This window comes from Sorex araneus, chromosome 6, assembly GCF_027595985.1.
Source record: "Sorex araneus isolate mSorAra2 chromosome 6, mSorAra2.pri, whole genome shotgun sequence".
NCBI classification, from domain to species: Eukaryota; Metazoa; Chordata; class Mammalia; order Eulipotyphla; family Soricidae; genus Sorex; species Sorex araneus.
Window position 1 is genome coordinate 53,268,811 of NC_073307.1, and position 24,778 is coordinate 53,293,588.

Genomic DNA, 24,778 nt, shown 5'->3' on the forward strand with positions numbered 1-24,778 from the left:
GTTTGGGGTGGGTACTCATGGGTATTGAGGACTTGGGTACTCACAGGTACTGAGGGTTCAGGTACTCACAGGTACTGAGGGTTTGGGTACTCACTGGTACTGAGGGTGTAGGTACTCATGGGTATTGAGGGCTCAGGTACTCATGGGTACTGAGGGTTCAGGATGGGTATTCATGGGCACTCACGGGTATTGAGGGCTCAGGTACTCATGGGTACTGAGGGTTCAGGATGGGTATTCATGGGCACTCACAGGTACTGAGGGCTCGGGTACTCATGGGTACTGAGGGCTCGGGTACTCATGGGTACTGAGGGCTCGGGGTGGGTACTCACAGGTACTGAGGGTGTGGATACTCGGGGTACTGAGGGCTCGGGTACTCACGGGTACTGAGGGCTCGGGGTAGGTACACACAGGTATTGAGGGTGTGGATACTCAGGGGTACTGAGGGCTAGGGTACTCAGGGGTACTGAGGGCTCGGGTACTTGCAGGTACCGAGGGCTCGGATACTCAGGGGTACTGAGGGCTCGGGTACTTGTGGGTACCGTGGGCTCGGATACTCAGGGGTACTGAGGGCTCGGGTACTCGAGGGTACTGAGGGCTCAGGTACTCACGGGGCGCTCCTGCAGCAGGACAAGCTTGGTGACACGGATGCTGACCCTGACCCCGAGGCTCTGGTGCTGGAACATGTTGTAAACCTGAGCAGGCGAGAGCGGGAGGCGCTGAGCGCGGCCGGGCCGCTGCTGGGCGTGAAGTGCAGGCCCGAGGTCAAGCCCAGAACCCCTCGAACCACAGCCACGCGGAGGTGCCGGGCAGCGAGCAAGGCCCTGGGAGGGCCGGGGGCCTCAGGGGAGGGGCAGCGCGGACGGAGGGCTCAGGACTCTGAGCTCGTTCCCGCTGTCCCTGACTCGCTGTCCCCGCCTCGCTCGGGCTGAGTCCCTTGGGCACGCACGGGGTGACCGGCCGTCAGAGCAGGCCAGGGCGATCCCTGAGGGCAGAGCTGGAACAGCCCCTGAGCACCAGCGGGCGTGACCCCGAGCCACACCCAGGAACAGAAACCATGGCGGTGCGTCCCACCAGCCTCCAGCACCTGACACTGCTTGAGGTTTCTCTCCTCGCCTTTCCCTGTTCCCTGCCCGCCCCCTGCCCTGCTGCTGACGGGGCCCGTGCAGCTCGCCCTGTGCCGCTTACCCTGGGGGACACACAGGGTTGGGGTGAGGGTGACACTTGTGCCCGGGGCCGCACCCCTTCCCTTGCCCAGAAACCGCTGGGGGTGCCAGGGATCACCACAGCAGGCGACAGAGTCACCTGGGCAGTGAGGGCCTCAGTGCTCTTAGGGGGAGAAAAAATCTGGGGATTGGAGAGTTTCGGGGCCACACTGGTGGTGCTCAGGGGCCACTCCTGGCTCTGTGCTCATGGGTCATCCTGGCGGGGCCCAGGGGGCCCTATGGGTGCCAGATATCAGACTGGGGTCGGCCATGTGCCACACCAGCGCTGACCTGCTGTTCTCTCTGACCCCACAATGAGCACTTTTACGACCGGTCTCTCAGCGCTGCTCTTGGGACTCGGTCTTTAGACCCCCCAATCCCCCGGTCCCCCACCGCAGCCACCACCTCTGACAACGGCATCTGTCCTGGAGCTCGAGGGCCGGGCTCTCCGCAAGGGCCTCATGCGCGTCTGCCTTTCCTCTCATGCACTGCGTCAGGTTTCAGTCTCCACCTGACCCCCGACGGGTAGAACCATCCGGGGCACTGGGAGACTTGTGCAAAGGCATGAGCACCGAGCACCCATGGGCCTGGTGTCCTGGACATCTGTAGCCCAGGGGTACCGGTCACGGCCGTGCTCAGAATAGCCGCGTCTTTGGACGCATTTCAGATTCTTGCCCACGACAGAAAATCCCTTCAGTTCTGTTCTCATCTTTTGGTGTTTTTTCCCTCTCCCCCTGCAAAGTCGCCTCTCCGTGAGAACAGAGCGGAAGCCTCTCTCCTCTCCCCCTCCTCCTCAGACGCGAGGGCCTCCGGGGCCAGTCCCACGGTCACGTCCTGCCCGAGACCCCGGTGACCAGGGGGAAGGCACAGAAGCTCGGCCCTGTTTTGGCTCTTCGCAGCCCCACCCGAGTGGCCGGGATTCAGATTTTTCCCGAAATACATCCGGCCTCAGGATTGGGCCCAGACTGGAAAAACCCTCCGTTCCAAACATGAGAACCGGGGAGAGAGAAGCAAGAGAGGGGAGAGGAAACCGCAGCGGGTGCTCGGGGCCTGACCCTGCGGGCAGCCCGGTGCCAGCCCGGCACGCGCAGCCGTGTCCACGGAGGCGGAGGGACTCGATTCTCGCCCCACCCACCGACGAGCGCCAGGCGGGAACCCGGGCTAGCTCCCTGTCTTCTCGGGGCACCTCCGTGCCCCCCAGACGCCCCTGCCCGCACCCCGAGTCGCCTGTCCTGGAGACGGTGCGGGCGCAGGGCGTGTTCCCAGGCCTGAGGGTCTCGGGCTGGCGAGACGGACCCCAACACGCTGAGGGAAGTGAGAAGGCCAATCAGGAGCTGCAGGCGCCCTGGGCACATCTGACGGGGCCCGGGTGGTGACTCTAGGGTGGGGGTGGGGGGTCACGGGCCACCTGTGTCTTCCTGGGAGCCACACGTGCTCCCTGCACACATGCGGGAAGGCTCTTCCCCGCCATGGCTGGGACAGCAGCGACGGGGCCACTTGGTGCCACGCGCCCGTGAGGGGGGTCGCCAGAGTGGCTGTGGGCTCTGATGGTCCCCATGGAAACCGCAGCTCAGGAGGTCCGAGGCAGCGGCTGCGTCTGGGGGACACCTGGCTGGGCCGGGAGCGGGGCGGCCAAGCGTCTGGAAACTCTGTCTCGGCGTCCAGCCCCGGCTGCACCCTGGCCGGCGCTCAGGCCTGGCCGTCCGTCCCATTTCTTTGGCAGCCCGGGGCCGAGGGTGGGGGCAGGGGCTGCTCTCGGGGCTCCTCGGCCCGGGAGGAGCTGGGGAATGGGGCACAGGGGAGGGCGGGGCTGACGGCAATGCCCAGGGGGGTGGTCACACGTCCGAGCCGTCCACCCCCGGTGCCACGGACCCCCCCTGCCGGAGCACTTGCTCTCAGAGCCCGAGGCCCAGCCTTCAGGGACAAGTTCCAGCGTCATCGGGGCAATCTGCTAGGAATGAACACGGGGGAGCCTCCCAGCACCCCACCCACTGCACGACCCGGGCAAGGGCCGGGCCGAGAGCCGGGGGCTCAGGCCCTTCTAGGACAGCCCTGCGCTCTGTTTCACACGGGGACTAAGGGACACTGAGGTCAGCCCCCCGGCCCACAGCCCCCCTTCTCCTGGCTCCACAGGGCTGTCCACAAAGGGGAAAACCCTGAGGTCGGTGGACGGGTCGTTTTCCAGCCCAGGGGCCCAGACCCAGGGTTCTGGGGTCAGCACCTCCCGTTCCAGGCTGCGATTGGTCCTTGCAGGGATTCCTGCCCTTCCCCCTCGACTCGTCCCCCTAACTCCCCCTCAGGGCAGGGAGAAGAAGGCAGGCTCACCTGGAAGGTGGACACAGGCTGTGTCTGGCCTCTCTGCAGCCCCCAGAAAGCTGGAGTCCCCCTCCCTCCCCCACACACCCCAAGCTCACAGGTGAGCAGCTTCGGGGGGGACAGTGCCTGGGGCAGGGCCCCCATCTTTGAAATATGGCCCAGCGCACCCACAATTCTGTTTAGCCTGCAGTGGGGTCCTGCCCAGGTGGGTCCCGCCCCCGGAGGTGAGCACCTCGGCTCTGCAGGCCCAGCCCCAAGCCCGTCACCCTGCAGACGGTGGGGCGCACCCAAGGGAGCAGGGAGACTCTGAACGCGCCCACGGGAGGCTGAGAGGGGCCCTGGAGCCCTGGTGGCCTCCAGGATACAGAGGGGACCCCCAAGAACTCAGGGCTGGAATGATAGCACAACGGGGAGCGCATCTGCCTTGCACACGGTCAACCCGGGTTCGATCCCCGGCATCCCATAGAGTCCCCCGAGCACTGCCAGGAGTGATTCCTGAGTGCAGAGCCAAGAGTAAGCCCTGAACATGGCCAGGTGTGAGCCAAAAACCAAAAGAAAAAAAAAAACCCAAAAAACTCCGGGTTGAGAGTGGACAGCAGAGCCAGACAGCAGCCCCTCCCAGCAGCTGGCCGCCCCCCAGTCCCCCAGCCCCTCCTCCCCCAGAAGCAGCTCTGGAGGGTCCGGGAGAGGCACTGGGTTCTATACAGGCCTGCCCCTGCCCCAACGACACGGGCGACCCTGTCACCCAGCGTGCAGAGGCCAAGTCCCATGTCCCCGTAGAACGGGCAGCTGGGCACACTGCAGGGGTGACAGCACGACGGCAGCGCTGTCCCTCGACCCCGAACCGCCAGCCGGCCCTGTGGGCAATGGCACTGGACAGGCACCGGGCCGTCCACCCGCTTTGGGCTGGCCAGCAGCCCTGTGGGCAGCGGCGCTGGGCCCTCCTTCCCTTGCAGCCCAGCCAGCAGGCCCGCGAGGCCGTCCCTCACGCACCTCCCAGACACGGGCAGCTGTGAGGAAGACCTGCGGGAGGTGGGGGGGCGAGGGGGCAGGGACAGGAGGTGCAGATGCAGGACTCGCATGTGGGAGCCACCCGTGGACCCCCAAGCACTGACCAGCCATGCTGAGTGTGACCCCCCAAACCCAAGAACAAAGGCAGAAGTGAGCCCTACACTCCCCCAGCCTGGGCGGGCAGGGCCACGCCACGCCGAGCCTCTCCAGGGCCCCCCGCAGCTGTGCGTGAGAGGGGGTGACCAGGGGCCCGTGTGGGTGGGCCTGGAGACACCACCCCAACACCTGCGGGTGCTCCCGCCCACAGACGGGGCCCTGCCAGAGGCTGTCGGCACGTCCAGGGCGGGTAATGACAGGGCTCCCGCCCAGCCCCCACAGGGCGCGACTAAGCAGTAGAGACCCCCGCGCTGCAGGCGGGAAGATCCGGGACCTTCAGGAGCCGCTTCTCAGACGGTGGCTCAGCCAAGGGGGGTGGGGGAGCCGGTGCTGCCCCCCACTCCGCCCCCCTGCCCCCCACACTGTGAAAGCCCAAAGGTACCAAACACTGCAGGCCTGATTGCTACCTTCCAGGCTGTAATGACTGTTTACTTCCCGGGCAATTAAAATCACAGTGAGACGGAATTCCCCAGCAGACCAGGGGCCGGGCGGGCGGGCGGGAGACCGGGACATGCGAGTGGGGTGGAGGCGGGGTTCTCCCGGGCTGAGTGGGCCCCCAAAGCAAAACACAGAGCAGAGCAGAGCAACACCAGGGTTCCACCAGCTCAGGCATCCAGCAGCACAGACGCCCTCCAGCCGGCCAGGGGCCGAGAGCGCAAACTGGGGAAAAAAAATCCCTGACAAGCCAAGCCGGGAAATCAAGCAATGGCACCACAAAAGTGGACAGGGAGCCAAACTTTGGGCACACGGAGACAGTCGGAGGGACACTGAATACTGCTTCTTAGCCGAGTCGGGGATCACTCATACAAGAGAGAATGTCTAGACAGTGCAAGGGCCAGAAAGAGAGTGCAGTGGTTAGGGCGCAGGCCTGGCATGCTGCTGACTAAGGTCACTGCTCAGCACCATGCAGTCCCCTGGCGTTGTGGGGTGCAGCCCTAGAGGGCCCCAAGCAGCACAGCATCCCAGGGCCCTCGCATCACACTGCCAGCCTGATTGGCCAAGAATCACTGAGCTGGCCCCCACAACCCTCTGAGCACTGCTTGGGAGTCCCCCCCAATAAAAGACAATGAAACAAAATATAAACAAAACAAAATCAGACTGAAGCACTGGATGAATATTCCGGCCTCCTGCGTCCCCATCCCGCAAGCGTGATCCACACAGGCCACACCTGAACGCCCGCTCCTGGGTCCCCGCACTGCCCCGGGCCCTCGAGTGTCCTCCCAGCATGACCTGGCAGGGGCGCACTCACCATGTTCATGACGGTGAGCAGGAAGCGCTGGGCGGCCTCGGCGCCGTGGTAGCGCACCATGTCGGCGTCGGCCACCACCAGCGTCTCCACGGCGCGCTCGCTGGGCAGTCGGATGGCGTTCCTGCGCTCCCGCCCGTCCTGCGGGGGCCCGGCCCGGCCCGGCTCCTCTAGAAGACAGGGGGCAGCTCGGGCACTCCTGGGCCTCAGGCCTGAGCTGTGCCATCCGGAGTGGGGTCCCTGGGGCTCGGGAAGGAGCCCCGCCTGCCATGCCCACCGTCCCCACCATGCCCACCAGCCCCGCCATGCCCACCGTCCCCACCATGCCCACCATGCCCACCGTCCCCACCATGCCCATATCCCTGCCATCCCCACCAGCCCCGCCATGCCCACCGTCCCCACCATGCCCACAAGCCCCGCCATGCCTGCCGTCCCCACAATGCCTGCCATGCCCGCCTTCCCGCCATCCCCACCATGCCCACTGTCCCCAGCATGCCCATATCCCTGCCATCCCCACCAGCCCTGCCATGCCCACCAGCCCCGCCATGCCTGCCGTCCCCGCCGTGGGGTGTGGGGTTGGAGGACCTGAGTTTGGTCCCAGCCAGCGCATCCCGCGGTCCCCTTGTAGTACTGCTCAGGAGGCACCTGCCCCCAGCACAGCCACGGAAGGGGCGGGGAAGGGCGTGGGGAAGACACAGGAGCAGAATGGAAAGTGGGGTGCGGGGGTGGCAACACAGGAGGAAGCCAAGGCCAGGTGGCAGGACTTAGGAAGAGCCTCAAGTTCAGACAAGATGGGTCGTGGGTCCCTCACCAACACTGGCTACTTGACACCTGGCCCCAGGGACCCAGGGCCTGGGGTGGGCTTGGGTGGCCAGGAGTGTCCCCTAGAGGCCACACCCTGAGACTGTGCATGGGTGGGCCAAGAGCCTCAGTTCAAACCAGAACAAACAGGCACTGCCAGACGAGACTCTCAGAGCCACAGAGCCAGTGAGAGATGGGGGTCCCCTCCACGGGGCAGGCCAGGGACCCTCGGGCCCAGCCCTGGGCGCTGGCTGGCAGCCTGAGCTTTCAGGGTACAGACAAGGGAAAAAAGGCCCTTCTGGAACTACCCTGCGCCCTGCCCTCAGCACCGGCCCCCATGGGGGCCTCAGGAGTAAACCCAGCACTCACCTGGGCAAACCCCAAGGGCACAGAGTGACCCCTTCACTCCCGAGCCCAGGCGTTCCCCGTGAAACAGCGGAGACGGGGTGTGCGCCAGCTACAAAGGGAGCAAGTGGGCGGGATCCAGACGCCCAAGTGCCTTCAGCAAGACGGTGCCTGGGGCCGTGGTCAGCAGGCTTACTGAGGGGACGGGGACATCAGTGGGCAGCTGTGTGCGATGCAACGCTGCCCGTAAGCGGGCACTGTAGGCCGCCCAAAACTGCCTCATAAATCGATCTCTCACCCATCCGTAGTAATTGTTCACATTCCCAGCCCCACAGCGCTGGCCGATGGACGCAGAGAAGCAGGTGTAGGGAGTACATTTACCGGGGCGGGGCCGGGGTTAATCCCTAATGGGGCTGGGGGGCCCAGAGGACGCTCCTGAAGGGACTCGTCACAAGGCCTGCTGCCCGATGCGAGCATGAGGGGACGGGGCTCCTCGGGCCTGGGGTGCAGGGGACTAACAGGGACACAGGTGACTGAACGTGTGACATGTGCATGCACAGGGGGAGAGGGAATGAATGTGTGTGTGTGTGTTGGGTGAGGGAGTGTGTGCATGCCTGGTGAGGGAACAGATGTGTGTGTGTGTGTGTGTGTGTGTGTGTGTGTGTAGGGTGAGGGCATGTGCATGCATGCTGACGGAACAGATGCATGTGTGTGTGGGGAGGGGTGAGGGTGTGTGGGTGCATGCTGCGTGAATGAATGCATGTGTGCACAAGTGAATGGATGTGTCTGTGCCCACACAGGTGAGTGAACTGACACACTGGGTGAGCGTCACACACTGTGTGTGGGAGCAGAAACGGGTGTGCACAGCTGAGCGAATGTGTGCGCACGGGTGAGGGACCCGCTACATGCACACACGGTGAGTGGAGGCACGCATGTGTGCATGGGTGTGATGTGTGATGACGTGTGCACGTGTGGGTTAAGTGCCGAGTGCACGTGCAGATGGGTGGATGCACGAATCCAAGATGTGCAAGCGAGCGAACCCTCGTGCCCAGCAGCAGACAACCCCGGAAAGAAACTGTCGGTCCACGCGCTGGAACAGCACTAGCAGCGCTCGGCGCTCAGGCAAGAAAGGAACCTGCAACTCGCGGGCCCTCGGCGGGAACCAGAGGGACGGTCTGAGTGAAGTCAGTCTGAGGGCCTGTCACGTGCGCCACAAAGACACACAGTGAGGGGGTAGCAAAGGCCGGCAGCAGGAGACCCGAGTGCTGCCTGTAGTCAGCCGACGGGGCAGGACGGGTGGACGGGTGGGCGGAGAGCAGGGGGCATGAGCGGAGGGACGCTGACGCCGGCAGGGCGTGGGGCTGGCACGGCGCCTGAGCCCGAAACTACTAACTGTATTTCCACTAAGTGTCAAAAAAAAACCAAAACAAAACTAGAAAAGAGCAAAAGGGAAGCTGCTGGGTTCCCCAGGAACGATTCTCAGCCCACTTTCTCCCTCACCAGGACTCACGAGAGCGGCCCCCTGACCTGCATCCTCCCCGAAGGCCCGGCATGATGGTTGTGTCTGACTTTTCCAGGAAAACCACCAGCACAAGACCTGGGAAGTCCACACTGAAAACCTGTGGACATTATAGTGAAAATACAGCCACCAACACTGCAGGTTTGCCCACGGAAACCCGCTTCTTCCGCTGGAAAAATGGCTCCCGGCTGCTGACGGGCAGGTGGCCCTGAGGGTCTCGACCTCACACAAGCCAACTCCGGGGGCGATGGCAAGAGCTTCTTCTCCCGACAGCATTTGTTCATGGCAAAAAGGGAAAAGGGCGTTGGTCTTTTTTTTTCTTTTTGGGTCACACCTGGTGATGCCCAGGGGTTACTCCTGGCTCATGCACTCAGGAATTACTCCTAGCGGTGCTCAGGGGACCATATGGGATGCTGGGAATCGAACCCGGGTCGGCTGCATGCAAGGCAAACACCCTACCCGCTGTGCTATGGCTCCAGCCCCAGGCGAACTCGGTTTGATCCTGGGCATCCCATGAGGTCCCCTGAGCCCTGCCAGGAGTGATCCCTGAGCACAGTGCCAGGAATCAACGCTGAGCATCACCAGGTGTGGCCCCCAGACAAAAGCAAAATCCAAGAAAGGATGGGAGGGTCAGTTTCCAAGGCTGAATGTCTCAAATAACTGCCACAGCCCAGTCACTCTTACAGAAAGGCGCCTTGGGAAACAGCAGGGGGTGTGTGTGTGGGGGGGGGGCAGATCCCAGCAGGTCACAGTGGCTGAGGAGGACCAACGTGCTCAGACCACAGGAAACTGGAGACGGGGGACGGGGGCAGGCGTCGAGTGAGCGGCCCCCATCGGAGACAGGGGCCGGCACTGAGGTGACAGTATTGGACGGGGTGGAAGGATGCAGGGGAGCCCAGCACGGGCCTGAGCCAGGCTCCAGACCCAGCCCTGTGCGGAGTGACCGAACACGGAGCCAGAGTCAGCCCTGAGCACCGCCAGGTGGGGCCCAAGTGGACAGCCTCGTGGGTGAAAAACCCACCCTGGGCCCCCACCCCAGCCCACCCTAACGTCTTCATTTGTGAAGGGGCAGTCAGCCCTGGGGAGGGATCAGGCCTTGGTGCTGGGCTTGAGGGCCCCCCTTCACGCCCTCACTGCTCCCTCATGACCAGGGAACGTGCAGGCGTCGCCGCACTCGGAGGGCCTGGGCAGCGGGTTGGGGGGCACAAACTCAGCACACGGCAGCTGGCTGGGTCTTCCCTGCCTGGCCGGCAGGGGTGTGCCACCCCCTCCCCCCACTGATCTAGGAGGCGCCCGGAGACAGACATATTTGGCAAATAGGAGAAAACAAAGGCAGAAGCCTGGAATCACCGGGGGCTTTGTCTCCGGAGCAAGGATTACTCTGGCCGGGGGAGCCTGACAATTTTATCTGCTAAACTGATGGCTGAGGGGAAAAGAACATTCTCCAAACACACAGCTGGGGGGCAGAAATTAATTACGGGGTTCATGTTTCAACAGAGCGAGACAAGACTCACAAAAGCCTGAAAAGAACGGCTTGTCTTCTGCACCTGGAATTCCCCAGGGCCGCCCGCCCCACCAGGGTATTGTTCCTCTGATACTCCAGGGACGCTGCTCCGATACTAGGCTCCAGTACTATTCTGATACTAGGGCAGGGTACTGTCCCTCTGATACGAGGCCCAGGCACTGTCCCTCGGGCGAGAGGCCTTTCACCGTTGAGGAAGGGAAGGACCTGAATCCTGGAGGACAAGAAGCGCCTTAGGGGACCAGGAGCGCAGGGACTTACTCTATCTGGACACCCCGCCAGGAAAGGGGCCTTTGTAACTGCGAGGACCAGGGCTTGCTCCCCGAAGCTGGCCTGCTGCTGAGTGGTACTGATGTTTGGGACCCCACCGCCACCCCCTCTCCAGACCCCTCCTTCACTCTGGGGACTCCCCCATCACAACCCTCCTGCTGTCCGGGAAGCCCCCCTGCCGCATGCTGTCCTGGACACCCTCCCGGTCCCCCCACTCCCCCAATGTCCAGGACCCACTCCTGCTGTCTTGGGACTCCCTGATGTCCAAAGAGAGCTCCCCATCACACACACCACAACAGGAGTGTGTCTCTCTGGCCACCACAACCAGATTGTGCAAATGCCAAGACTAAGAAAAAAGGTGTGTGACTCCTGGTGAGCACCAACAACAGCACAGTGTTTGCCAATGTGCACACAGCACCACCTAGGGTGCACACACCAAGGGTGCACACACCACCAAGGCTGCACACACCAAGAGTGCACACACCACCAAGGATGCACACACCACCAAGGCTGCACACACCACCAAGAGTGCACACACCACTAAGGATGCACACACCAAGAGTGCACACACCACCAAGGGTGCACACACCACCAAGGCTGCACACACCACCAAGGCTGCACACACCAAGGCTGCACACACCACCAAGGATGCACACACCAAGAGTGCACACACCACCAAGGCTGCACACACCAAGAGTGCACACACCACCAAGGGTGCACACACCACCAAGGCTGCACACACCACCAAGGCTGCACACACCAAGGCTGCACACACCACCAAGGATGCACACACCAAGAGTGCACACACCACCAAGGCTGCACACACCAAGAGTGCACACACCACCAAGGGTGCACACACCACCAAGAGTACACACACCAAGGGTGCACACACCACCAAGAGTACACACACCAAGGGTGCACACACCAAGAGTACACACACCAAGGCTGCACACACCACCAAGAGTACACACACCAAGGGTGCACACACCAAGAGTGCACACACCACCCAGCAAAACTAACAGTGAGAGGGAAAGTAGAGAACAGAATACCAGGTGCCCCAAACTGACTCTAAGTCTGTGGCACCAGATCAGCAGCGTTGCACTGAAAGGACACAGCCGAGCATGAGAGCCGCAAGGAAACCAACGAGTAAATGACAAGGGGCCGGGAGAGTCCAAGGACAATGGGGAACTGCGAGCCGGAAGTCACAAAACTCCGCCACCGACACCACTCCAAACACGAGTTCGTCCAGAGTCAAGGCTTGAAGACCCCTACTGTGAAACACGGGACAGAAAAGCCGGTCATGCCTGGTGGTCAAGCTTTCCCAAGCACCGAGAGATGGCTGCGAGAAGTGGGGTGAGGGAAGGAAAAACCTTTAGCCCGTGAAGGGAACCAGCCATGGAGCCAAAGGGCAACGGCAGGAGAGGGTGGTAGGGGGTCCTGGTGGAGGAAGGAGGGCTGTGCTACTTTCCGTGTTGCTGGGAAGAGCGGGGGTCCCTGGCGTGCAAGGCCAGCTGAGCGGCCCCGGGGCCTCCGGGCCTGCTCCCCTCCAAGGAACAGGCCGGGGTGGGCAGCAGCCTCCAGACCCCAGGCCTGCTGCTGGCTGGAGGAAGGGGCAAGCTCCCGCCACCCCAGGGGCTCGGTGCCAGGGGGCCAGCGGTGGGCCGGGGCGCTCCCTGGGAGCCCAGTGAGAAGGCGGCAGACACAGATGTCCTCGGAGACGGGCGCGGGCTGGGCGAGTCCGAGTCGAGTCTTTCTGTTTGTTTGTTTTCACTGGGCTTTTCCATGAGAAGTGACCGGCCTGCGAAGGCTGGACGTTTCTGCAGCGGGAGGGCGGGCAGGCGACCACGAAGCCTTTTCCGAGCCAGAAGGACGGGCCGGTGGGAAAGGCCGTGCACTCGGGGGGGTGGGGGGCTGTGCTTGGTCCCGGCTCGAACCCAGGGCAGAGCCAGCCCGTCACGAGCTTACTGCCCCGGCTGCCCGCCCCCTGCACCCCTGCGTTCTCCCTCTCTCAAACTGATTCGAAAATCAGACCCTTCCACAGGCCCCGGGCGGGGGGCACGCACCACCCCCACTGCCTCCCCCCAACACCAAGCCCACCCCTGGGACCCTCCCCCCACTTCCTGGCACTCACACAGCAGCCCCTGAAGCAGCCCCCTGGAGCACACATTTGGGAGTCACCCTCCCTGCCAGCGCTTCAGGAGCCACCAGACTGAAGAATGAACTCTGCATTCCTGACCCTTTGTGCTCCGGGCACAGCCCCCCCCCCCCTGCTTTCCTGGAAGGCCTCTGGGCTCCCACATACTAGAGGGCTGGGCTGTGGGAACAAGGAGCAGCCGGCTTCTCCCCCTGCCCCGCCCGCTGGGGGCACAGTACGCAGACAGACAGAAAATGCACTCGGACTGATAAACAGACAGAAAAGTGTCCAGGTGAAAAAGACAGAAAATGCCCTCAGATAACTGGACAGACAGAAAAGTGCTCAGATGGACACACAAAAAAGTGCGCTCAGACAGATGGACACAGTGTGCTCAGACAGACAGAAAAGTGCACTCAGACAGATGGACACAGTGTGCTCAGGGGGCTGCAGGGATAGCACAGCGGGTAGGGCATTTGCCTTGCACACCCTGGGTTCGATTCCCAGCATCCCACATGGTCCCCCGAGCACCGCCAAGAGTAATTCCTCAGTGCAGAGCCAGGAGCAACCCCCGTGCATTGCTGGGTGTGACCAAAAAAAGAAAACAACAACAACAAAGTGTGCTCAGACAGACAGACAGAAAAGTGTGCTCAGCCTGCCCAGCGGACAGAAAGCAGAGAGTGCTGAGAGACAGACAGATGGATGATGAGGGATGCCAGGCACTTCTGATGTGAGCTTCCGGCTGTCCCCGTCAGCCTGGGAACTGCAATCCACGCCAGGGCCCACACACGGGCCCCAGAACATGATTTTCCAAGGTGGGGGGGGGTGGGGGCAGGGGCCCGGGCACAGGGCATGGGGGGGCATAGGCCAGGGAGAGAAGGCTATTACAGGGCCAACCGGGAGATGGGGACAGTGGGGGACAGTGGGGGACAGTGGGGGCGAGACAAGGGGCCGAGCTACAGGAACAAATGCAGGAGGCCCCAGATGGCTCGCCTTCCACTGCAGGGTCCCGCTGACCTGGGGGCTCTCGCAGTGCCCGGGCCCGAGGCCGTCAGGGACGAGACAGGACCGGCAGACTCAGATCAGAATGATGGCCCCGGCCACAGGTGTGAAAGTGACTTCAGCCGACCCCACCCCACCGGTGGTGACGGAAAGGACCGCGGTGAGGCCTGAGACTCGGGAGACTGGTGGCAATCAGGAATCAGTTTGCCTCCAGCCGACCAGGACTGCGCCCGAGTCGCTGGAGTTGGCGGCCACTGCTGAGCAGCCCCCTGAGAGGACAGAGGGTCCCGAGACCCCACGAGCCCACCAGGACGCTCAGGGCTCAGGTCACTTGGATCTCCGACCAGACGAATGCTAATCGCAGCAAATTCCGCCTGAGTCCTGGCTGGGCTGGAGAGCGGCCCTGTGGAGCCGCTCCTGCTCACTGGGGCCAGGTGCCGGGGTGGCGCCCATACTCCGCTCCCGCGTCCCACCTCGGACCCACACGGGCAGCTGCCTAGGACGTCTCTGCCGTCACAAAGTGTCGGCACGGGAGCTGGCCCAGCTCTGCGGCACGCCCCTGTCTGCCGTGACACCTGGCCGTGCCCCCTGGCCGACCAGCTTTATGGCTCTAGCCCCCACCCCCACAGGTATCCTTGGGAGCCGGGGGGGAACCGAGAGATTCCAGCTACTTCACACACCAGGGAGACAGTAGTGGGGAAATTCTAAAAGGAAGCTCAGCGGAGAAAGTAAAATAAGCAGAGAAGACAAAAAGTTCTGAAGTCAATTAAGCACTTAAAAACCGAGAAACAGGAGCTGGAGAGAGACCGGCAGGGAGGGCTCCCGCCCTGAACAAGGCCAAAGCTGCATTCGGTCCCCGGCATCCCACAGGGTCCCCTGCGCACCGCCAGGGGTGATTCCTGAGTGCGGAGCCAGGAGTCAGCCCTGAGTATCGCCGGGTGTGGCTCAAAAACTAAAATCTAAATGAAAAACGGGGATGAGAGAGATAACTAAGGGGTTAAGGCGCTTGCTTTGTATGAGGTCAACACCCCAGTTCAATCTCCACCCCAGACAGTCCCCCGAGCACAGCCAGGAATGAACCTGGAGCACAGAGCCAGGAGTATCCCCCAAACACAACCAGATGCAGTTCCAGCACCCCCACCACCGCGCCCCCCCAATCAAGAAACAACTCCAAATACTTTTTTTGTTTCATTGTGGGTCATACCTGGCGATGCTCAGGGCTTACTCCTGGCTCTGCACTCACGGGTCACTCCTGGCAGGGCTTAGCAGACCCTATGGGATGCCCAGGGTCAAACCCAGGTCAGCCACGTGTAAGGCAAACGCCCTCCTGGCTGCACTATCACTCCAGCCCTATTCTAAGTACCATGTTAGTGGTTAATCTTTAAAAAATGAGAGAGACAGAGAGCGAGGGAGAGAGGGAGAGAGAGGGAAAGAGAGAGGGAGAGAGAGAGGGGGAGAGAGGGGGGAGAGAGGGGGGAGAGAGGGGGAGAGATGGGGGAGAGAGAGGGAGAGAGGGAGAGAGAGAGGGAGAGAGAGGTAGGAAGAGAGAGGGAGGGGGAGAGGGGGTAGAGAGAGAGGGAGAGAGGGAGGGAGAGAGAGGAGAGAGAGGGAGAGAGAGAGGAGAGAGAGAGGGAGAGGGAGAGGGAGGGAGGGAGAGAGGGAGAGAGAGACAGAGGGAGGGGGGAGAGAGAGAGAGGGAGAGAGAGAGGGAGAGAGAGAGGGAGAGGGAGGGAAAGAGTTTCTGGCCTCTATATTTTCATGCCAAGTTCCAACCTAGAGTGACATTTTATGAATCTGTTTATAAGGCCCTAAAGCTGCAGGGTGTGAGAGGAAGCCGAGCAGGCCGAGTAGCCTGGGGAAGTCCTGAGCACCCCAAGAGGAGCAGGGACCATCCACTCGACCCCGGGTGGGTCCGCACCGGGCCCCAGCCCTGGCAGACGGGAGCAGAGACCAGGGCGGAGCAAGGAAACGAGGCGGGGCTCTTGTGTGGCTGCGGGACCAGCAGGCCCCGCCTCTGTCCAGGGCAGGAGGGACACGGGGGGCACAGGTGGCACCTAGGGCGTGTCCCCAGGGAGCCCCGCATGGGGCTGGTCCCTTTCCCGGGGGGCTCTGTGGCCGCCCAGTGAATGCTGCTCCCAGTTCCAGTGTCTGCCGCTGACCCCCGCTCAGGGCCGGGCCCCTGAGGGCGCCATCGTCTTCCTGCCCCAGCAGCAGAGCCGAGTGTTGCCCCAGAGGTCAGAGACGGGACCCCACTGGCACCACCTTCCACACGCCCGCGGTTCCTCCACAGCAGTGATGAGAGATGGGGGGACAGGAAGCGGGGAGTGTCCCAGACACGCAGGCACAGCCGCCTCTGCGCGTGCTCCACCGAGCCCCGTCACCCGCTCCCCACCTGGCCCGGCGTCCTGGGGACCCTCCAACCCGCCTGGGGACAGAGACGCAATCCTGAGCTGCCATCCATCACTGCCAGCCCAGCGCGGCTGATAATTAGACAGACATTCCATGAGATCACCCCCCACCCCGTGCGCCGGGGTTCTCATCTCCGAGAAAACACGCAGAGCCGAGCGTGTCTCTGAGTGAGCGGGCGTCTGCTCCTGGGCCGGTGCCACGGGCTGGCACTGCCGGGGCGCACGGGCCCTCCCCTTTGACCTGACGCGAGTTCGAGACAGACCCGCCACATCCCGCGTGGCAGTGACTGAGCTCTCGGGGCTCCCGTGTCCGCGTCTCCGTGCGTGAAGGCCTGTGGCCAGCCACGTGCCCCTCGGCTGACCGCCAGAGCAAGAAACGGGGCCCTGGGGGATGGCCGAGCAGTGGGCAGCCCTGTGGGGAGAGGGCATGCCGGGCAGCCAACATGGCGTTCTCTCTCTTACAGGGTAGGGAGGAGCGAGGCCACAGGGGTGAGCAGGGAGAGTGGCACGAGACCCCGAAGCAGGACGCCACAGTGCCGGCTCAGGCCCCTGCCTGGTGCTGAGGTCCCCAGGGGAATTGGGCCGGACCCTGACGGGGGCTCGGGGCGTCCTCTCTCCCTCGGGGCCAGCACGCGGGGCTGCCGGAGGAGAGGCGCAGGACCGCTCCTGTCCAGGTGCTCGCCCAGGACATGGCTGTCTACCGCAAAAGCCAGAGGGCAGCTGGGGCAGGGGCGTGTCCCCACAGAGGGGCAGCGCCGGCCAGCCGGAAGGCCACGCAAGGCCCTAGGGGACCCTGAGCTGATCAGGTGTCCAGGGGTCCAAGTGTCCCGCCTTGAGCCCCTTCCCAGGATTAGCCTCAAAGCCGCCAGCACTCGGGCTGCCCCTCAGGTCAGTGCCGGGGGCTGTGATGCTCAGTAGCTTTCCAAGGGCCCGGGGGCAGTCGCCCTGCGGGTGGGGCCCCAGGTTCCGTCCCCCGCATTGGCAAAGAGGAAATCAGCCAGCGTTCCCCGTTCTCGTGTGACCGGCGGGCGTGGGGCAGAGGCTGGCGGTGGGGTGGGCTGCCCTGACCAGCAGCCGGGATGGGAGGTGGATCAGACGGGACCACCTCCCGCAGGGCCCGGGACTCCCATCCTGATCCCTCTCCCCTACTGGGGGCTGCTCCCCCACAAGCCTCCTCCTGCCCACACAAGGGCCGCCCCACACGCATGCGCTTTGGCCCCTCCCAGCAGCATCCACCTGCACCCACGGGGTGCAGACACAGACCTGCACCCTGGGTCACCCGGGGTCACGCTGGCGGGGAGAAACCCAATCCCACAACTGATGGCAAAGAAGACATCACCGTCCCAGGACTTGCCCCAGGCCCCTGGGACCCCGGCACCCCAACGTTAGGCTTAAACCAGAGAGGCCCAAACTTGTTTGGCCTCCCGCCCTCCCACCCTCTTTCCAGAGAAAAGAATCACTCAGCGCCTCCTCCAAACTCTTCCATCTCTGGGCAGACAGAGAGCACCGCCCAACTGCACCTGAGGCTGCTGCTGGCCTCCGCCCAGCCTGTGTGTTCGAGTGTGTGTGCATGCATGTGTGTATACACATGTGTGCGTGTGTGCATGCATGTGTGTGCACATGTACACGTGTGTATGTGCATATGTGCGTGTATGCACGCATGAGTGTGTTTGCAGGGGCGCCCACTTTGGGGAACAGCTGCTGAGAGACCAGCTCCCAAGAACCCACGGCCACAGACGAGGAATCCCTGGACAGCAGAAGGAAGAGGAAGTGGCCCGAAGAGACATGAAAAGCAGAGCGACTTTCAAGATGCGGAATGAGCTTCCAGGACGTCAGGCATGGGGGGGGGGGTCGCAGGGGTCGGGGGCTCACCTGTGAGCACCTGGCAGAGCCGCCCGGATGCCCCGGCCTCGGCGGACGGGCTGGACAGCCAGGACCATCGGCGTCGGATCAGATGCTCGCCGCTGTGGGGGGAGCCCCGGGAGCCGTTGAGGGGCTGGATGAGCACCTGCTCCTGCCCCAGCTGGATGAGGCCCACCTGCCGGACGAGGGAACGGGAACCGGTCAGGCGCACACCAGCAGTCCCGTGCCCAGGCAGCGAGGCCGCGGGCCGGGCCGTGTCCCAGTCTGAGCCCCGCCCAGAAGGAGAGTGGGGGCGGCCTGGAGCACCCCTGAAAGCAGGGTTGGGGAGTGGGATGAGTATAGCGGGGACCCTTTCTTCCCGTCCTGTTGGTCTGTTCTAGGCCACACCTGGCAGTGCTCACTGCTTACTCCAGGCTCTGCACTCAGGGATCACGCCCCACAGTGCTCGGGATCATATGGGATGCCAGGGATCGAATCTGGGTGGGCCACGTGCAAGGAAAGCCGTCTTCCGGCTGTCCCGTGGCCTATGGCTCCAGCACACAGCCCTGCTTTCTAGTTCACTTGCAACAGTGTGTTACTCGAGGGCTGAGAGCGGGGACTTCTGGCAGGCACTTGCCTTGCACGCAGCTGACCCAGGCTGGATCCAGGGCACCACAGAGGGTCACTGCTGACTACAGAGTCAGGAGCAGCCCTGAGCACCGCTAGGCATGGCCCAACATCCCCCGACAAAAGACGGATTCCTTTATCATTAGTAAAGCAAAGACCTGGAGGCCCCCAGCCACCGACTGCCTGCTCTGCATACAGGAGTCCTGGGGTTAGTCCTGGCATCAGGAAAAGCCAAAAAGAAAAGGGGGGAGGGTATTTGTCTATTTTGCAGGGGATCAAACCCTGGGCCCCACATATGCTCCAACATGGGGCACCCCCTTGGTCCAATACTAGAAATGGTCATTTTTTGTTTTTGTCTTTGGGCCACACCTGGCAGTGCCCAGGGCTGACTCCTGCCTCTGCACTTGGGGATGGTGCCAGGGCTGGGGGGTCATATAGGATGCCTGGGATTGAACCAGGTTGGCCATCGGCAGGGTAAGTGCTCCATCCACCGTATGATTCCTTAGCGTGCCCCCCACCCCACCCCCATGATCTTGAGAAGTGACCTCTAAGCACCACCAGTTGTGGCCCCCAAACAAAACACCTAGAATGATTTTTAACACCCCCCCCAACTCCACCTGCGGAGGAAGCCCCGGTGTGTCGGGAGCAAACAGGAGCGGAGGGCAAAGGCGTTTCATCCTGGGCGACTGAGTCGAGACAGAGAGAAGAGTGCGGGTGCTCGCAGCTCTGTGTTCATAGCCTTGTGCAAGAGAACTTGCACGATGTATTTTTCAGAGCTTAAAGGAAGAGAACTCGAGTTCCATGGGATTTGAAAGCCCTTCATTCAATGACTGATGCACTCGTGTTCTGGATAAAAACCATTCTAGTACTTGGGACAACCACAACTTGAAAATGAAATTAAATGTTCGTTCTAGGGGTGCGGGGGACAGGGATCAGGGTCTCCACCTGAGGGCTCGGCTGCCTGCCACAGTTCTAAAGCCAACATCTCGTAGCCCGACAGCCTCTTGTATGTGGATCCCACACCCCGGGCCAAGAGCCAATGTCCTTTGAGATGAGCCATGAATGGGAGGAAAACCCTTGCCCGAGGAGCGGCGGGGGAGGCCAAGCCATGGAGACCGGGGCAGGAACACCGTCCAGCTGTGCCCGTGGCCACCTGCGGCATCTGGACTTGGGATCCCTCCTCCCAAGGTGCCGGGGCGCCCCCGAGAAGTCAGCCCCGCCCCTGCTCTCTAGGATGCAGCAGTGACTAGAAGACTCAGAGACAGGATGGATCAAGGAATAAGACCCCTCGCCAGGACCTGGCGTGCCCCCACTGCGGGCCGGGATCCTTTTCCAGCACGGAGCAGGGCCACGTGGAAACTGCTGCCCCGATAAAACCGTCTGAGCCTGGCAGCCCGTGGGGAAGCCCGGCCACATCCCCCGTCCTCAGTGGGAGCGGAGTGACCTCATGGCAGAGGGAAGCAGGTTGCAGGGGTACCTTCGTGCTGGGGCCCGGGGCCCGCGAGACAAGACCCTGGGCAGGAGCAGAGCAGAGCAGGGCAGGGCAGAGCCGGCCGTGGCCCCGCCAGGCTCCGGCTGAGGGAGGTCCCGGCACTGAGGCCTCTTCCTCACGACTGGGCAGGAGACACAGCCCTCCTCCCTGGTGGGGTTCCTCTGAAACACCCGCGTCCCCCACAGCTTCCTGGGCGGGGAGCCGTGGCCGACCCTGGGGCCGGTCAGAGCATCCCTCGGGCAGGGCAAAGAAACACACCCCGAGGTGCCTGTTCTCACCCGCTTCCACCTTCCCGGGGGATGGCGAGAGCGCGGGGTCCCGCAGGGCCCACGGCACCCCCAGACACGGCCGGGAGCAGTCAGGGCTAGCCCCATCTTCACTCTCTTCTTTTGCAGAAGCAAAACACAAATTCTCAGTGGCCCGCGGCCAGACAAGCCATGGGGCACCCATGAAGAAAGGTCTCCTGGCCCCCCAGGCTATCTGTCCCGCAGCCGAAGTGTCTGTAATGACCCTCACTGGACAGGCCAAGGGGGTAATCAAATCTGTTCCCAAGCGCCCGTGGGTGAGCCCCGCACCCCACCCCCCACCTCAGCCCCGTACACTCATCCACAGGCCCCGCAGTCCCCGCCCTCCCTCCCAGGCCTGTCCCTGCTCCCTGTGGCCGCACATGACCCCCTGGGAACTGGTCGTTCTTGGGGCAGCATCAGAATTCCCCTCTTCACGCTGTCTGGGTGTCCCCTAATAACTCAGGAAAAACCAGACCAGACTGGATTAGAACAGGCTGGTCCAGGAATGATCTGGAAGCAACTGAAATAAACTGGGATTGACGAGAAAAACCCAAACTGGACCGGGATTGACTGGAACAAACTGGACTGAACTAGAACCGAGGGGCAAGGACTGGTATGAACTGGAACAAAGCAGAACGTTCTAGGTGGGACTAGAGCGGACTCCCTGGCGCCCCCCTGCTCTCTGCGGTGCATGTCCCAGGCTACCCCTTAGAGACCTCTTGAGTCTGACACCCACGTCCCATCAGGTCACAATCTCACGCAGGGAACTGAGCCACTGGTGATGTTCTAGAAAGTTCCCCGGGATATTTCGATGTACACCAGGGCTGCAAACCGCTGTCCCTCCTGTCTAGTGGGTGCCAGAGACACCGGCCATCCCGCTCTAATGACCGGGCCCTCGGCCTTCCTCCGGCCAGAAGGGGGCAGGGGCACTGCACTGGCCCCTGGCGAGGGGCAGATGAGGCCTCATGAAGCCCATCAGCGCTGGGCCTGGCCCTGGACTTGAGTGTACCTCCTGGTCAGTGATGGTCAACCTCCCCCAGAAGGGCCCCTCTGAGGCCTCCCCGGGAGGCACGGGGGAGCACTAGGGAGCACTGGAGGGAGCTCGGGGAGAAGCAGGCCTCCAGCACACGGAGGGGGTGTCTTCCCAAGCACCTGGCCTGAGAGGAGGCAGAGACACACCACAGAGCGGGCTCTGCCACAGACACCGGAACTTGCCTCAGCCGGAACCTACTTTGAGGGGTTCTGGTTCTGCTGACCCTGCACCCCCAACCGGGACTCACTCTCCCAGCCATGGGGAAGGTCCATGCAGGAGACGCGGGGGTGGGGGGAGGGGGGAATCTTGGCATATCTCAGCGTCGTGTGGAAAATGATCAAGGGATACTCGGGGGGGTTCTGGGAACAGACTCCCCCACCCAGCCCCCAACCCCCGCACCCAGGACAGATTCCCCCCAGCCCACCCTAGCCCTGGTCATGCTCAGGCCCCTCAGTCCATCTCTCCCCATGAGGTGAAGGGCTGGGAGGCCCTGGGCCCAACCAACAACCCAGTACAGGTCCCAGGAGACCCCTGGGGTCCCCTGGCCTACACACTGTCCCTCGGGGACTCCGGCACAGCTGCACCCAGCACAGCTGCACCCCACCACCCAGGGCTTGGTCCTCCCCGGTCGCCGCACAGAAGCCCTCTGCCCCCTCTGTGTGGAGACAGCCCCTCCTTCCTTCCTTCCCTGCAGGCACCCTGGCTCTCTCTGCCCACCGGTGCCAGCTCTGCGGTGCCAGTTCTGCACCTTGTGTCCCCAGGGGCAGCCCTGGGCTCCCAGGCCTGAGCCCCCAGTGCACTCACTGCTGGGAGCAATGATGCTCCCGGCCCGGCCCGGCTGGGGAACACTGACCGCTCTCCCAGGCCTACATGTGTCAGCAGAGTTGCAGACAAAGTAACTGTCTGCAGTTACACTGTCAGACTGGTGAAAAGATTAATCCCGGGTTAATCGTTAAAGGATTAGTTCCCGGTGGTCTCTGTAGGGTCCCTGGTAAGGAAAGGCCATGAAATGGGACCTGGGAACCCACAAACTACAGAGGATGAACTGCGGGAGCCATCCCCAAAGCCATGCTGAGGGAGGTCAGGAACTCTGTGGGGGGGCGGGGCCTCCAGCCCTGAGCCCGCTCCCTCACACAGCTCCCTAAGCACCGAGCACCCACAGACAGACAGACAGACGGTGCCCGGCCCCACCAAGCAGGAGAGAGCCTCTTTGGGGCCACAGATGCCGCAGATGCTGCACAGGCCCTACGAGAGCAGCTGGCCCCTCACACCCCATCCCTGCCCTGGTGTCACCCGAGCAGTCACTCTCAGGCCCTCCACACAGAGAAGGCCTCGCTTCTCTACAGTAAACTGAGGAGGGCACAGGAGGGTGGGATGTGCCTGATCCCAAACCCCACCGCTCTCTGGGCATGCACACATACCACCTGAGAGCCTGCACACACACGTGTCAACTGGGCCTGCACACACACACACACACACATACACACAAACACACACACGTGTCACTGGGCCTGCACACACACACACACACATATACACACGTCACTGGGCCTGCACACACCCCTGCATGCTCCTTCTTTCTGCAGTCTAGGTGAACCCGAGTGCCCCGTCCATACCAGGCACTGCTGAGCACACACAGAGAGCCCCACTCCCCTCCCTTGGTGCTGTCCTTGCCCCCCTGGGCGCCCAGAGTCCACTCGGGGCCCACGCGGCTGTGCTGCTCTTCGAGCGTCCAGGCTGCGGGAAGTGTCCAGGGCCCAGCTCCCATGAGCGGGACGAACCGGACGAAACAACAGGAGTGTCAGCTCAGGCAGGAGCCCCACATGTGGTGGCTTGGTGGGCCACCGCGCTGGCACTAGCTGACACCCGCGCTCTTGGCCGGGCTCCTTTATCTAAAGCACAGCGCCCTCACATGGTACCAGGCGGGACAGACCCAGGGTCACAGCTGTCAGTGCTCCGAGGGCCCAGACAGTCTCCAGCAGACAGCACCTCTCTGGAAACTCGACACCAACAAGTATAAACTCTGACCTCCCCCCAAACTCACAAAACCACAGCAAATGGGAGTCAGATGTTCCCATACAGTGCAGTGATGTGACCTGGGCGTTAGACACTTTGGCAAAACAGGAAGAATGATGAGTGTCTTCCAGGTCCCCAGGACCTGGGATCTGTCTGAGCTGCTCAGGCGGCTCCCGAGGCCCGGGGGTGGGCTCGTTCCCTGCAGCCCCCACCCCAAGCCAATCTCCTGGCTGGGCCAGGACATTCCTTCATTGCATATAGAAACAGCGCAGGAAGGAAGGCAGACAGGTGGGGCCCGGCCTAAGAAACGGCCCCTGGCGGGTGGGGGGGGACTGAGAACACTTGGTCTCTGCACTCCCAGCCCCTCTGGATCTCCGGGTGACAGGCGACAGGCTGAGGGCGAGAGGATTCTAGAAGGCAGAACCAGGGTGGGGATGGGGGGCAGTTTCTCCAGTCTGACATGGACAGACACAGACACAGTATCGGCTGAGGCCGGGCAAGACAAAGCAGAGAAACTACTGGCTCTCATGCTCAGAGGGGCCAGGGTCCAGCCACGGGCGGGGGATGGGGATGGGGGCTGGACACAGCTCATCAGGCGGTCGGGGGTGCCCCTGGGCGGCAGCACGCACCAGCTGGAAAGGACATCTGCAAAGCTGAGCCCTAGAACCTGAGCAAAGACCAGGAGACTAACAGCAAGTCCCCCGGCCCTGGGGCACCTGCACGGCCGCTCCAAGCGGCTCTGACCAGCACCTTCAGGTCCAACCAGCACCGGCCGGGCGCCCACTCTGACTGCACGCGGGCGGCGCGGCTCGCGATGCGCGCCACCCCCCCCCGCGGGCCGGCCCTCCGGGGAGGTGGGACTGGAGCCCCCACACCCTCCCTTCCCCGCACTCCCTTCCCCCCCCTAACCCCCGGCCCGGGGCAAGTACCAGGCCGCCGGCGGCGCCGCAGGCGCTGAGCGAGACCAGCGAGCCGGGGTGGCCGAGCACGCGGCCCGAGTAGAAGCACAGCGCGGTCGGGCGCCCGCGGCGGCCCCCCGCGCCCGCCTCCTCCACCTGGAAGCCGCGGGACAGGAAGCGCAGGTCGCGGCGCAGCTGCAGGTACAGGTCGCGCCCGAAGGCCGGCAGGTGCAGGAGCAGCGCGCGCTCGCCGGGGCGCACGCGGGGGCCGGCCGGGGGCGCGCGGGGGCGCCGGGCGCGCAGCCTCCGCGGCAGCACCACCTCCACGTCGGCCGCCGCGTCGCGCGAGGCGGCGGGGGAGCGGGCGCGAGGGGCCGGCGCGGGGCCCGGCGCGGGGCCCCAGGCCAGCAGCAGCAGCAGCAGGGCGCCGCCGCGCATGGTCCCGCGCAGGGCAGCCCGGCCGGCCGCCGCGGGGAGCAGGAGCGCGCGAGGCGGCGGCGCCAGCCCGAGTGCGGCTCGCGGGGCTTCGGAAAAGCAATTAGCGCTGCGGACAAACCCAACCTGGAGCGGCCCGGGCCCCGCCCTTCCCGGAGGGCGGCCGACCATTGGCTCCCCGCCGCCCCCCGCCCCGCCTCCGCCCTCCTGATTGGCTG

General features: G+C 63.4%; 1 protein-coding gene across 1 annotated transcript in view; it reads right to left on the reverse strand.

Annotated features, from left to right (window-relative positions):
* ADAMTS17 (ADAM metallopeptidase with thrombospondin type 1 motif 17) overlaps window positions 1-24,563 on the reverse strand; it is an 84,817-nt gene extending 60,254 nt beyond the window's left edge. The window contains exons 1-5 of the mRNA XM_055143540.1: window positions 24,531-24,563; window positions 24,156-24,446; window positions 17,802-17,967; window positions 5,935-6,101; window positions 609-692 (exon numbers count right to left, since the gene is read on the reverse strand). Coding sequence (XP_054999515.1) covers window positions 609-692; window positions 5,935-6,101; window positions 17,802-17,967; window positions 24,156-24,446; window positions 24,531-24,563 — 741 coding nt within the window. The remainder of the gene's footprint in view (window positions 1-608; window positions 693-5,934; window positions 6,102-17,801; window positions 17,968-24,155; window positions 24,447-24,530) is intronic.
* Between the last annotated feature and the right edge of the window lie 215 nt (window positions 24,564-24,778).